The sequence below is a fragment of the Zonotrichia leucophrys genome, chromosome 14 (genome assembly GCF_028769735.1).
Source record: "Zonotrichia leucophrys gambelii isolate GWCS_2022_RI chromosome 14, RI_Zleu_2.0, whole genome shotgun sequence".
In the NCBI taxonomy this organism is placed as follows: Eukaryota; Metazoa; Chordata; class Aves; order Passeriformes; family Passerellidae; genus Zonotrichia; species Zonotrichia leucophrys.
The window spans coordinates 1861703-1875854 of record NC_088184.1 but is presented as its reverse complement, the minus strand read 5'-3'; the positions used below and the strand labels follow the sequence as shown (position 1 = coordinate 1875854).

Here is a 14152-nt window from a genome sequence, read left to right as displayed (position 1 = left end):
CTGGCTCCTGGGGGCATTCCAGGGTGTGGCATACCCAGTAAGGTAACCCCTGTTTGCTTTCTGTGCAGGTTTTTCCCCCCTCTGTAGGATCTGCATTGCAGATGGGTTTTGCTACGCAAAAGGAAAGCTTTCCTTGCCCAGGGATAATTGCAGAAGCCCAAGCTTGCATTCCCCTCCGCTCCCCATCCTGCAGTTATTTCTGTCTGTGGGCATCCTCAGCACCCTCTGCCCCTCCTGGCTGCTGCAGGTGCAGTGGGTTTGCAACAGGGGGTGGCCAGGCCCAGGTGGATATTGCAGCTTTTGCTTGTGGGGAGGAAAGCCTTGCCCAGGGCTCAGCAGATGGAAGCAGAGCCCGTGTGCCCGTTTGACTCAACTCAGGGAGTAGCTGGCACCGCTCTGAGCACTTCCTACGTTCCCCTGGGATCTGCTGATCCCTGGATTCGTGCAGCACTGCTGCAGTGGAGACCTCCCTGCTGCTCCTGCTGCTCCTAACCCTGGCTGAAGCAGCATCCACAGGGACACAGCTCCTTGGATGGCTGAAGGTAGGACAGATGCCTCTTTGTGTACAGCTGGCGTGCAGGGAACGGGGGGTGCTGTGAATGGGAAATCAAGATTGATTCATGAGCGAGAATAAAACCCAAATTGCTCTCATTATGTCTTCTGCTGTTTTATTTTTGCCTTTGCATCTTGCTGTGCTCTGGCAGATCCATATGGATGTGCTATACATATTGCTGGTGGGGATAAGGACTTTAGGAAGATGAGTGTTAATTCTGTCCCTGAAAGGAGTGGAGATTTAAATGGCTCTTTAAAATTTATATGGATACTTGAAAAAAATATAATCCCTGTGCTGTTCTTGGGAGCTGGGGATTGTGCTCATCTCTGTGGTGCAGGAGGAGGATTGTAGCACCAGGATTGTGCTGGTCAGGTTTGGGGTCCATGTGCTTGTCTGTGCCCCCTTCTGCCAGGGACAGGAGCAGCCAAGGCTTTCTTGAAATTAATTTGGATTTTTTTTCCCTTGAAATAGTGGTGCTTAGAGGGTTATATTGGAAACCACTGGGCCTGCCCATAAAAATGTGTGAGGGCTTCACTGGGGTTCTTTAGCCCAGGGAAAAGGAGGGTCAGGGGGATCTTCTGGCTCTGCACAGCTCCTGACAGGAGGGTGGACACGAGTGGGGGTCAGGCTCTGCTCCCTGAACAGAGACAGGAGGAGAGGGAATGGCCTCAGGCTGTGCCAGGGGAGGGTCAGGCTGGACATCAGGAGGAAATTCCTCATGGAAAGGATGGCCAGGCCTTGGCAGGGGCTGTAATCCCCATCCCTGGAGGTATCCAGGGAAAGCCTGGATGTGGCACTCGGTGCTCTGGGCTGGTGACAAGCTGGGCACTGGGCACAGATTGGACCTGATGATCTCAGAGGTCTTTCCAGACTCAGTAATTCTGGGGTTCTGCTGAGTCTGTAACTGTGTGCTCGCAGGGAATGGGGAATTAGGAGCGTTTGGGATGGAGCTGGGCTGCTTTGGGGTGCTCTGTGGTCACAAGGACCTGGGTCTGTCTCCATCCCTCTCCTGGCAGGAAGGCTGAGTGTGCCCAGGGCACAGAGACCGATGCTCTGTGGAGATGCAAACACAGGAGAACCAAGCAGGGATGGACCCAGCCCAGCTGGAGGCTGTTCCAGGGCAGGACACAGCTACAGCCCCGGGGCAGGGACACAGAGCTGGGTGCTCCTTTCCTCCAGCCCCAGTGTCCCTGGAGAAGAAAAATCCCTTTTCTGCTCCCAGGAGCCCCCAAATGCTCCTGTGTATGTGAAGAACTTTCTCTCCAGCTGTGCAGCCCCCAGGATCAGCAGATCCTGGCTGCAGCCCTCCTCCCCATGGCAGGGGGAGCAGGGAGGCTTGGATGAGCAGGGGGCATTTTCTGTTCCCCCTGGAAGCTGGAGCAATTGCTGGGAGAGGAACCACAATCACACTGTTCCCAAGCTCTTTTAAATCACTATTTCTGCTCTAATACAGACATAAAATCATTTAAGTTGGAAAACTCCTTCAGAAGGATTGAATCCAGCCATTAATGGATTTGATCTTATAACAATAGAGCAGGGCAAGGACTCGGGTGTTGGTGGGGGGGCACTTCTGGCTCAGCAGAGCAGTTTCTGCACTTGCATTTCTCTTTTGATTTCCATAAACACTTGTTTGTAGTGAATTCATCAGTGTGGCAGCTGGGTGAAGGGTGACAGGGGGAGGCTGCTGGGTGCTCCATGGCTCAGAGGGAGCTGTGCTTCCCCAAAGCAGCCTGGCACATGACATACTGCATTGACCTACTTTTGGGAGAGGAGCACAAGTGTTGGAGAGCTGTGTCTGTAGGCAGTTCTGGGATGAGAGCAGCAAGGAATGGCTCAAACACGCTGCTGGAAAATGCTGTGAAGGGTCTGGGGGCCAGGAATGGGAGATTGGCATGGGAAGGTCTTGGTTTGAAAAGCCAGGTGTCTGCTGAGGAAGGCAGGAGCCTCCCTTGAAGTGGAAAAGGTAAATCTCCTCCCTCTAAATTATTGTAATTTTGAAATAAAGAGACTCTCAGGGAAAGATATGGGAATAGGAATACCAGTTCTTTATTAGGGAAGGAAATAAAAATAAAATAAAGATGTAATAATACAAAACAATGCTGACAGAGCCAGACCATGCCCTGTCCCCTGTGTGCCAGGGCGGTGTCCCAGCCCCATCCATGGGGGCTCAGCCCTCCTGCAGTGCCAGCTGTGGCTCTGCTGCAGCAGGATCCTGCACAAGGGGGGAGTTTTCCTCTGCAGCTCCAGGGCTGCTGCAGATGGGCCTGGGCTCCCTCTGGCCATGCAGGGCAGCAGAAAGCTGCTCCTCTGGCAATGCAGGGGGCAAAGGCTGCTGTGCTGGGCCAGGCTCAGATTGGATCCAGGTAGGAATGCTTGGCTCCTGCCCTGGGCACAGCATCTCCCATGGGATGCTGGAATGGGATCAGCCCTGCAGGGACACTCAGTGGCCATGGACAGCAGAGATCTCCTGGAGGGAGGATTGGCTGTGGAGAGATAAAGAAAAAACTTCCATCTCCTGCCCATGGACAGCAGAGAACTGCCCCAGCTCTGACAGATTAAATAGAATACACACCCCCAGCCACATCTTCCAACTTAAGAATCTCTGCCCCTCTGAGAATTCCCTCTTTAGGAATCTCTTCCCTTTCATGAATTCTTTGGAGCATATGCCTGAGAAATCTGGCTCTGTCCAGTCACCATTGTGGACTGTAACAGGTCTGAAATACACCCTGAGTCCAAGGGAGTTCTGGTTCTAAGCTGGGGTTAAAGCTGGGATCAAATCCCCAAAGAATCACTGTTGGTTCAGCATTCCTTGGGAGGGAAGAGCATTCCTGTGTAGCCAGATCTCCTGGAAATCAAAGCTAATTCCAGAGTGAGAGACTTCCATGTGTCCTGAAGTGAAGGAAACCTGTGGTGGCTTTTTGACCCACAGACCACAACCCAACCTGATAAAGACAAATCTGATGCCCAAAAAAAAAGCAAATTTTACTGGGAACGGAGGATAAAAGCCACTGCAGGGACTACTTGCTTTCCCAGGATGATGAAAATAGGGAGCAGTGCTTTATTGGAGCTTTGGAGCAGTTCTTAGTGTGAAAAACACATTCACTCTCCTGTGAAAATGTAAAAAGTTTAGTGAAGTACAATAGGAGACCAAGACTATGTAGCAGAGGTTATTATGGCATTCAGCCAAGAGCACCCTGTTATCTTTGGGAATATCCCTTTTAATTAAAATACATTTTAATTACATCAGCCCTTTGCATATTCATAGACCCTTATGCATAGTAAACTTTTCCCCAAACTAGTTTACAAGTTCCAAGAACTGTTTAGCACATCTCCTCCTTGGATCCACCTTTTTAGAGCATGGGTATTCATTGGCTGTGGTTTTACTCGTTTTTTATCAGCTCCAGTTTTTGGGACTTGGTGCACACTGTATTCAGACAGTGAGTGCTGATGGTTGGCAGATCTGTACAGGTGTCCTCATCCTGTGTTCATTGGGTGTTATCCCACCCAAACAGGCATTTTAACACAAGCACACTTCTATCAGCTATTTCACTAAGCTTAATTAATGACAGAAATACAAACTATATCTTTATAACAAAGTTACTTTAACATTACACATATAAAATCCATTTAAATATTTGCAAAAAGCCAGTATTATAATATGTATCTATAACATTAGCATGCTCTACTCTGGAGATGATGACTAAAGAGAAAAGAGAGGCAGGTTCTGTTAAATCACATTTCTCCTCTTCCATCTCCTGCCTGTGTTTCTCCAGTGCAGGATTCCCTTTCTGGGCTGTGCTGTTTTCCTCCACATCTGGAGCTGGGAATGCATTTGGGAGCTGGGATGGGCTGGGCAGGGCAGGGCTGGGCTGGGCTGGTGGCTCCACGTGGGTGTGAGAGGTGGTTTCTGTCCTGCCTGTTCTGCTGTCTCAGGTTTGGATGTTAGGCCAGACTGAGGGGTTGTCAATGCTTGGATCAGCCCTGGAAGGTGGGGAATGTGTCCTTCCTCCTGAGCAGGAGCACCAGGTGAGACCTGACTGACAAATACTAATGCCTGCACGTTGATGGAAGTGCTGTAGGTATTGAAAGTGTTCCCTTTAATCCCTGTGGCTTTGGAGGGGTTGTCAATGCTTGGATCAGCCCTGGAAGGTGGGGAATGTGTCCTTCCTCCTGAGCAGGAGCACCTGGACACGGTTCAGAAGATCCCTGGCCCACCTTGGGGTTAGGAAAGCAGCCCTGCAGAGCTCTCAGCTGTTTCTCCTGAGGAATCCAGTCCATCCAGAGTTATTAACAAAGGGATAATTACTCACCCAGCACTTCTGCTCCTCCCTGCCTGGCTCTGTCACAGCCTGGGGGCTGGGACTGCACTGGGTGACCTGGCACCCCTGTTGTGAAAAACGCCAATCATTGGTTTTAAAATTTTAAAAGTTTATTAGTAATAAAATGGTTATAAAAGTAGTAATATAATCAGAGTAATAAAAATTTGGACAATTAGGATTTAGGACAATATGAGACAATAAAAACAAAGAGTTACTGACAGTCCAGGTACCTTTTCTGGGCAAAATAAGCCTGAAAAAGGACCCACATGAACGGGTTCTTATCAGGACACAGAGGGCAAGTTTGAGATCAGAGGCTTTATAAATAACTTCATAAATAATTTTCATTGGTGATTTTGCAGCTCTGTTGTTGAGGTTGGAGCCTAGGCTGGAGCAGGGGGTGTCTGTAGTGCCTGCCCAGGCTCACAGCTCTCCTGTCCATCTCATCTTTTCCAGAGGCACCTGGGTGGTTCTGATCCAAACCCCTCCCCAGGGCTCAGTGACAGTGTGGAGAGGTTTGCCATTAATTGTGTTCAGTGTTTGGTGTGGCTAGTGGAGGGCAGAAATGGCAAGTGAGACCTGACTGACAAATACTAATGCCTGCACGTTGATGGAAGTGCTGTAGGTATTGAAAGTGATTCCTTTGATCCTGGTGGTCTGGACCACTCAGGCATTGGTCTGAAAATGAAATTCAGCCATGCTTGGAGGTAAGAACATTGTGAGCATTTCCTGGGCCTGGGGTTGGAAGCTCTGAGCTGGGGAGGATTGAACTGGGTTTAATTCTTATCCTCATTTCTCCATGTGGGAGCTTTGAGCTGGAATGCTGAAGCCTTCAGGATGGAATGGGAGTGTCCAGTCAGTCCCATCCTGTGGAACTGCCTGGTTTGTGCCTGTCTTATTTGGGGTGTCACCACCTTGGGTCCATTTGAGCTCCTGAGTTAGGCTTCTCTTTAATTTTATTTTGTTTGTGGGACAGTCTTATATAAAGATAAAATATATAAAAGACTATATAAAATATAAAATATATTTATTATATATAAATATGTATAATAATTATATATATTGTATATATATATAATTACTATTCAAATATAAAATAAAATATATAAAGATAAATATAAAAGGTAAAGATAAGATTGTCTTCTGTGAGCTCCTGGGTCTGGAGCATCTCAAGGAGTTTCTGCTTCAGTGTTCTCAAACTGTGGAGCTTTTCCAGCCTTCATGATTCTGTGATCTCTGTCTAAAAATCCAGTTTAGTTTGCAGAAGTGTGGAGGTTTGGAAGTAGAAAGAGTGAAGCAAGTGCTATTTTGGAGGCTCAGTCTCTCCATCAGAAAGTGGCTCTAAGCCCCTGCTGGCCTAGGCAGCACCTCCTTTTCCACACCTCCAGCAGTGAGACTTGGTTCCTCCACAAGGCTGCAGGAATCTGAGCTGGGCTTTGTGACTGGACACTCTGAAAAGGCCACTCAGATGGCTGGGAATTAAAAATGAAGCTCTGTGTTTTAAACTCAACACAGATTCCTGGTGTTAAACTCTGCACAGATTCCAGGTGTTAAACTGAACTCAGCACAAATTCCAGCTGTTAAACTCAGCACAAATTCCAGGTGTTAAACACAACTCAGCACAAATTCCAGATCTTAAACTCAGCACCCAATTCTAAGTGTTAAACTCAGCACAGATTCCAGGTGTTAAACTGAACTCAGCACAAATTCCAGGTATTAAAACAACTCAGCACAGATTCCAGATGCCAAGGGTGGCCTCCTGCTCTGTCTCTGGGGCAGATGCTCATCAGGCCTCTGGGATGAAGGGAGGGCAGCTGGATTTGTGCCTCCTGTGTCACATTCACATTTTCTGTAAAATTCCTTCGCCCAGGATTTTTCTCCTGGGAAGCTGAGAAGCCTCAGAGAAAAAGGAAAACAAATTATTATATCATTTGTTTTTCCTGTGCTTTGCTCATGTGGAATGTGTTTGGAGATTTTTTACCACAGGTGATTGTTTTATTGGATTCTGGTGTGAGTTGTTTTCACTCTTTGGCCAATCAGGGCCAAGCTGTGTGAGGACTCTGGAAAGAGTCACAAGTTTTCATTATAATCTTTTTAGCATTCTGTAAGTATCCTTTCTCTATTCTTTAGTATAGTATTCTTTAATATAGTATCATAAAATAATAAATTAGCCTTCTGAGAACATGGAGTCAGATGCATCATTCCTTCCTGCCATGGGGCACCCCACAAATACAATAAATGATGCTCAGGACATGAGGGGCTGCTGAAGAGCTTTAGCCAGGCTTGTGTAAGCAACTTCATAGCGCCCCTGCTTCCTTGGGAGCCTGGGCTGCCTTTGCTCCCTCCCCTGGGGCAGTTTTGGGAAATGATAGTTTGCAGTAAGTGCTGCTGTTCCTTGGCCCATCTCTGGGGGAAGCTGAGCTGCAGGAAAGCATGGGGCAGAAAGCTGCTCTTTTCTGGGAGCATCAGGTTATAAATGTGCTCCTGGGCCACTCTGGGAAGGCAAAGGTGGGTGGGTGGGATTGGTGCTGGCTTTATCCCACAGGGATCACTCCACATGGCTGCTGGAGCACGAGACCCTGAGCTGCCTCTGGAAATGCTGGATAGTGGCTTCCCCTGTGCAGGATCCTCCTGAATTCCTGCAATCTCAAATCCTTGGCTGTGTGTCTCTTGTTTTCCAGCAGCATTCCCAGTAAGGGAGCTGGATTTATATAATTTGTTTTCCCTTAAGCCAACCAGAACTTCATCCTGTTCCTTTTTGGGGTCTGTTTTGTTCTGTGCCATTCAGGCAGGTTCCAAGCCTTATTCCCACACTGATCAGTGCAGGTCTGTGAGCTCACAAAATCCATCCTGTGGGGATCCCTCGGGGCTGGAGGCTCTGTGGCTTGCAGCAGAGTGTTCAGTGTGTTGGTAGATGACTTAAATGCTCCTGAAAGGCTCCTTTTCTAGGTCACTCCTATATGGAGCTGATAAAACTGGCTCTGTGTGACCCATGCTGTACCCACAGCCCTTCACTCAAGGTGCCTTTCCACTGCCATCCTGCCTTCTGGAAGCAGGTTTTAGAATCTATTTCAGGAGCTTTATCCCAGAACTGCTATTCCTGAGGGTTCCTGGGAGAGCCCAGGTGATTCTGGCACACCTGAGAGCTCTGAAGCTCAACAAGACATCAGAAGAGGTTTCACCCACCCCCATGGAGAGCCCATGGAGTGATTCAGGTTGGGAAAGCCCCATGAGATCACTGAGACCAACCATTCCCCCATCACTGCCAAGGCCACCACTGCCCTATGTCCCCAAGTGTCACATCCACGTGGCTTTTCAATGGTGGCTTCCAGTGACAGGACAAGAGGAAACAGCCCCAAGCTGTGCCAGGGGAGGATTAGGTTGGATATTGGGAATATTCCTTCATGGAAGGGGTGGTCAGGCACTGGCACAGCTGCCAGGGCAGTGGTGGATTCACCATCCCTGGAGAGATTTAAAAGCCATGTGGATGTGGCACTTGGGGACATAGATTAAGGGTGGCCTTGGCAGTGCTGGGAGAGCAGTTGGACTTGATGACCTGAGAGGGCTTTTCCAGCCTGAGTGATTCCATGATTCTGTGGTGGTTTGGCAGTAAAACTGCCTGGAAGGTCTCTCAGAGCCTGATTTTACCCTTCAGGTTTTTGGATGTTTATGGATGTGACTGGCCTGGCAGTGGGAGTGATGGATAGAGCTGGAAGTGCAGGAGAAGGTGGTCATGGACACTCAGAGGACAAAAGGCAGTCCCTGATGCCATCCCCCAGCCCTGGGCACAAGATGGGTTTGAGCAGAGTAGGGCAGAGGTGACCCCAAGTGTTGTGACCACATCAGGAAGGATAAAGAGAAATCAGGGCTGGGTGTAAGCAAGGAAAGGCTGCTTTGTGTGTGAGGGCAGGGAGAAGGGCATGTGAAGCAGAGCAGGGGTCAGCTGGGACTTGACTTTGATGTCCAGAGTGGAGAGCAGAGGGAATGTGAGGGTCTGGGCTCAGCCTGTGCCACAGATTGGGGCTGTTCAGTGCTGCTGCTGGTGGGCCACAGCCACCCCTGGCTCTGTTCCTGGTGTGGGGGAGCAAACCCCTCCAGCTGTCACCACGTGGCCCCCTCTGCACCTGGGGACAGTGCTCTCCACATGGGGAGTGCCACTCCACACCAAAGGTCTCTGATTTTTTTGGCTCCTGGGGTTTTTTGGCTCTTTTGGGCAGGAATTTGTGAGCCTAATGCAGGCTGTTGTGCTGGCAGACTTGCAGGCTCTCCATGGCAACTCTCCCTATACACAAAGCACCATATGGCTTTTTTTGGAGGGGGAGGGAATGAATCCAGCAGAAAATCAACCTTTGTTTGTGGTGCTGTTTGTCTTTGCTCTCTGTGACTCATGGGGAGGTGGAAACATGGAATGCTGGCTCCTAAGCATGGCTTGTGCTGGCCATGCCACCACCAGGGTGCAGGTGACCTCTCAGATGGCCTTTCGTGGATTTTTACACTGGAATTTGCTGTGAAAATAAACGCGTGGTACACAGAGAGCCCCTCTTTGGGCTGGGCTCTCTGCACACAGATGGAGCAACAAGGATCCTGTTCATGCCCAGCATGTTCATTCCCTGAAGGGCTGGGAAGGCTCCAGAGCTCCTGGTTTGGGCAGGAGCTGGGCAGGAGGCAGGTGATGGATGGCAGGAGCTGCCTGTGCCTGTGCTCTGCCCACGCTTCATACCCCTGATTCCAAAAGGAAGCTTTCACTTGCCTGCAAATCCTCCCTTTTCAAGCCCCTCTGGAAGAAACGAGGAGAATAAATATCTTTATATGTGTCTGTAGAAGAGTAGGAAGTGTTTGTGTGTCTACTTGGAGGGGGAGGAAGAGAAATGATGAGGGAAAAAGGAGAAGGGAGCAGCCTGTGCCTTTGGGATGTGGTTCCAGGGGCTGCTGTGGGGTGCAGCAGGATCTCTGGAGATGGCCTGGAGCTGACCACTGCCTGTGGTGGGCAGGAGAGGTGGCTGCCTGTCCCCTCTGGGTGGTGTGACACAAGTTGCCTTCCAGGAGCACTGTTTGGTTTTGGTTTTGCCCCCAGACGTGGGTAAAGGCTTCTCTTGGTGGCACCCACTGAGGTGAGCAGGTCACTGTCCCCATCCCCTCCCTGCTGTCAGCCACCAGGCTCCAATCCCAGGATAGCACCAGGGATGATTAATGGGAAAACTCCTCCAGATTGTAGGCTCAGGCTCATGGGTGGGCAGAGGGACATCTGGGGAGAGGGACAATGCCATCTTCAGATTATAGAAACATTAAGGCTGGGAAAGACCTCCACGGTCATCAAGTCCAAGATCCTGCTGTGCTACCACAATAGTCAGAGCAGGAATGGTCCTGCCCTGAGCAGGGTGCAGTCAGCATCAGCATTTCCAGCTGTATCCAGGGCCCTGCTCTGAGTTTGCTGGAAGAGAGCCCAGAGCAGCACCACTGCTGCTGCCACGGTGGGACAGCAGTGGGATATTGGAGTGACCAAGAGCACCTTTCCCCCGCTGCAGCCCTGACCCTGTGGGGCACATTGTGGGGTCTGGCACTGGAAAAGCAGTTTGGGTCATTCTGGAGTGGATTCACAACCTGGGAGTCAGGCCCTGGTGAGGGGAGAGATCATTTCTTGGTGCCACATGTTCAGCTTCTCCACCCCAGGGAGCCCCTCAGGTTGGTGGCTCTAGTATCTCCTGGTGGCTCCAGTATCTCCTAGGTGCCCACCTGAGTGTGCATTTAATGGTCAGCTGAGAGGCCCTGCAGATGGTGTTTAGGTGGGAGGTATTGCTGCAGGCCTGTGCCCTAATCAGAGATTCTCAGAATGCTTTGAGTTGGAAGAGACTAAAATAAATCTCATTCCATGGGCAGGAACACCTTCCACTGTCCCAGGCTGCTCCAAGCCCTGCCCAGCCTGGCCTTGGGCACTGCCAGGGATCCAGGGGCAGCCACAGCTGCTCTGGGCACCCTGTGCCAGGGCCTGCCCACCCTCACAGGGAACAATTCCTAATTCCCAATATCCCATCCATCCCTGCCCTCTGGCAGTGGGAGCCATTCCGTGTCCTGTCACACCAGCCTCTTGTCCCAGGTCCCTCTCCAGCTCTCCTGGAGCCCTTTGGGCCCTGGAAGGTGTCCCTGGATCCTTCTCCTCTCCAGGCTGAGCACCCCCAGTGCCTTGACCAACCCCATATCCCTTGACCTTTTACCAGATGTATGAAATGACCACAGTGTGACTCCTTAATGAAAAATGGCCTTTCTTGACACCTGGAGAGTGGCCCAGAGTGGGAGCTCTGCCTGTTCCTCTGGAGGAGGCTGGCACTGTCCCATCGGGGCAACCTGTGTGTCCCTTTGAGGGGCTGGGGAGGGGGCTCTGAAGGGCACAGAAAGATGACCACTGTTCCTTCCCAAATCCTTGTGCATTCCCTGGGAGCACGGCCAGGTGCCTCCTCCTCCTCTCTGGGCCCGCTTCCTCGGCAGCCATGGCAGCTCCGAGGCGTGTGGGCTGTTTATTTTGGGACTGCAGCACTGCTCCCGATCCGGTGCCTCCCGCCCAGGATCTAGGCCGTGTGCCGGATCGGCCATTAGCTGCTGCCTGAGGGAGCACGGGGAATTCTCGCTCCTTTCCTCGCTGCGAGGGCCGGGAGCAGCGCTGCTGAGGGGGCTGTGGGCTGGGAGAGGAATTCATGGGGAGGCTGCAAAGCTCCTGGTTTTGTGTGGAGGCTCCTGGTGTGTGTGGCCACAGGAGGAGCAGAATTAGTGTGGAGGTTCTCTCGCTGCAAAACTACTGTGTTTGTGTGGAGGCTCTCTCGCTGCAAAGCTCCTGTTTTTGTGCTCCTGCTGCATGTGGCCACAGGAGGAGTAGAATTCGTGTGGAGGCTCCCTCTCTACAAGCTCCTGGTTTTGTGGGGAGGCTCCTGATGCATGTGGCCACGGGAGGAGCAGAATTCATGTGGAGGTTCTCTCTGAAAGCTCCTGTGTTTGTGTGGATGCTCCTGATGCATGTGGCCACAGGAGGAGTAGAATTCGTGTGGAGGCTCTCTCTGAAAGCTCCTGTGTTTGTGTGGATGCTCCTGATGCATGTGGCCACAGGAGGAGCAGAATTCGCGTGAAGGCTCAGAATTCATGTGGAGGCTCTCTTTCTGCAAAGCTCCTGGTTTTGTGTGGAGGCTCTCTCCACAGGAATTCATGGAGAGGCTGCAAAGCTCCTGTTTTTGTGGGGATGCTCCTGATGTGTGAGGCTCTCTTGGTGCAAAGTTCCTATTTTTGTGTGGAGGCTCTCTCGCTGCAAAGCTCCTGGTTTTGTGTGGAGGCTCTCTTCACAGGAATTTATGTAGAGGCTGCAAAGCTCCTGATTTTGTGTGGACACTCGTGATGCATGTGGCCACGGGAGGAACAGAATTCATGTGGAGGCTCTCTTCACAGGAATTTATGTAGAGGCTGCAAAGCTCCTGGTTTTGTGTGGATGCTCCTGATGCACGTGGCCACAGGAGGAGCAGAATTCATGTGGAGGCTCTCTCACTGCTAAGCTTCTATTTTTGTATTTTTGTGCTCCTGATGCATGTGGCCACGGGAGGAGCTGAATTCATGTGGAGGCTCTCTTCACAGGAATTCATGTGGAGGCTGCAAAGCTCCTGGCCGGGAGCAATGCTGCAGACGGGCCTGTGGGCTGGGAGGAGGAATTCATGGGGAGGCTCTCTCGCTGCAAAGCTCCTGGTTTTGTGTGGAGGCTCCTGCTGCGTGTGGCCACAGGAGGAGCAGAATTCATGTGCAGGCTCTCTCTCTGAAATCTCCCGTGTTTGTGTGGAGGCTCTCTCTCTGCAAAGCTCCTGGTTTTGTGTGGAGTCTCTCTCTCTGCAAAGCTCCTGTGTTTGTGTGGAGGCTCCTGCTGCGTGTGGCCACGGGAGGAGCAGAATTCATGTGGAGGCTCTCTCTCTGAAATCTCCTGTTTTTTGCGGTCGCTCCTGCTGCGGGCGGCCGCGGGAGGAGCAGGCGCCGCACCGCGGAGCTGCCGCCTGCCTTCCCCGCCGTTCCCATGGCACTTGGCTGTCACACACACACACATCCCAGGCATTCCCTGCCCACAGCGGGATTAAAGCCTTCTGGGAGAGGAATGAGAGGATGCAGGGAACGGAGATAGGGAAAGGAATGGAGGGGTAGGGATGAAGCCAGGAGCCGGCCCCATTGGAGCAGCAAGGGCCGTGTAGGATCTGAGGCAGGGAGAAGTGCAGCCATTGCCCTCAGCCCTGTGCAGGTGGCATGCCTGGGAGCACAGGCCCTTCCTGAGAGCTGGAGCCGCCGGTCCGTGCACACAGAAGCTCCTGTCCCACCGCTGTCACACCTCCCAAACCCACCCTGGGCGTGAGAGTGCGGATTTCCCTCTGGGTGATTGCAGCTGTGTGTTTTTTCCCCCTGCAGACCCTGACAGCCAGCTGTATGATATGGGATATACCCCCGAGGAGGAAGCCCCGGCCTGCCCCGATGAGTTTGATGATTTCGTCACGTTTGAGGCAAGTATGAGCTCTGTTTGTTCCCATAAGTGTTGGTTGCACGTGGAGTGGGATTTGGGCATGGAGGCTGTGCCTGGGGACAGGGGAGTGTGCTGTGACAGGGCTCGGGGATGCCGAACATGTGAACACAAATCTGGGTGACGGGCCCAGAGAAGCTGCACCAAGCATTTGGTGCTGTTTAAGTTAAAATTGGTGTTGATGATACTGAAAGAGCAGAGCATGGTGCTCTGGGTGGAAAGGGAGCTCCTTTCTGTGATGAAACATTGGTAACACTGGAAGGGGTCCTGCTGCTCTTGGATTTGTCTTCCTGCTGGAGTTTCTGAGGTTCTAAAACCTGAGCTTGGCTTTGAGATGTACCAGCCAGGATCCTGCCTGACAGGCACAGCAGAACAGTGGGATGCTCACATTTGGTGCTGTTTGGCCAGTAAAAGGCAGAGCCAAGGACAAAAATCTACATTTTCTCTCTGTTCTTGGGCTTGATGAAGGCTGTTTCTCTGATTTGGGTTATTTTCCTCTAGTTAAATTCTCCATGCCTTGGTTCCCTCTTGCATTCCTTACCACAGGAGCACGTTGCAGCAGCGATCCTGCTGTTCCCAGCTGGAAAGGACAGACCTCTTGTCTGTGCCTGGGGGCTTTGGGCTTGGCTTGGAAGGCTTCACCCATTCCTGCTCTGTGCCTTCCAGCCTGGAGCAGGAGGTGCTGCAGGAGCCTTGGGAGCAAAGGGATGGCTGGGTCCCTGTCCCACGTGGGGACTGAATCACTCCCCTCTG

At 51.4% G+C, this 14152-nt stretch overlaps 1 protein-coding gene across 7 annotated transcripts in view; it reads left to right on the top strand.

The window, feature by feature from the left end:
• RAB11FIP3 (RAB11 family interacting protein 3) overlaps positions 1–14152 on the top strand; it is an 86961-nt gene that overhangs the window by 30355 nt on the left and 42454 nt on the right. For 4 of the 7 annotated variants that reach the window (XM_064725465.1, XM_064725466.1, XM_064725464.1 and 1 more), the window contains exon 3: positions 13291–13382. In XM_064725465.1, the coding sequence (XP_064581535.1) occupies positions 13291–13382 (92 nt within the window). Of the gene's footprint in view, positions 1–520; positions 543–13012; positions 13174–13290; positions 13383–14152 lie in introns of those variants that run through there. The other 3 variants (XM_064725467.1, XM_064725468.1, XM_064725469.1) reach the window with 3 other exon arrangements.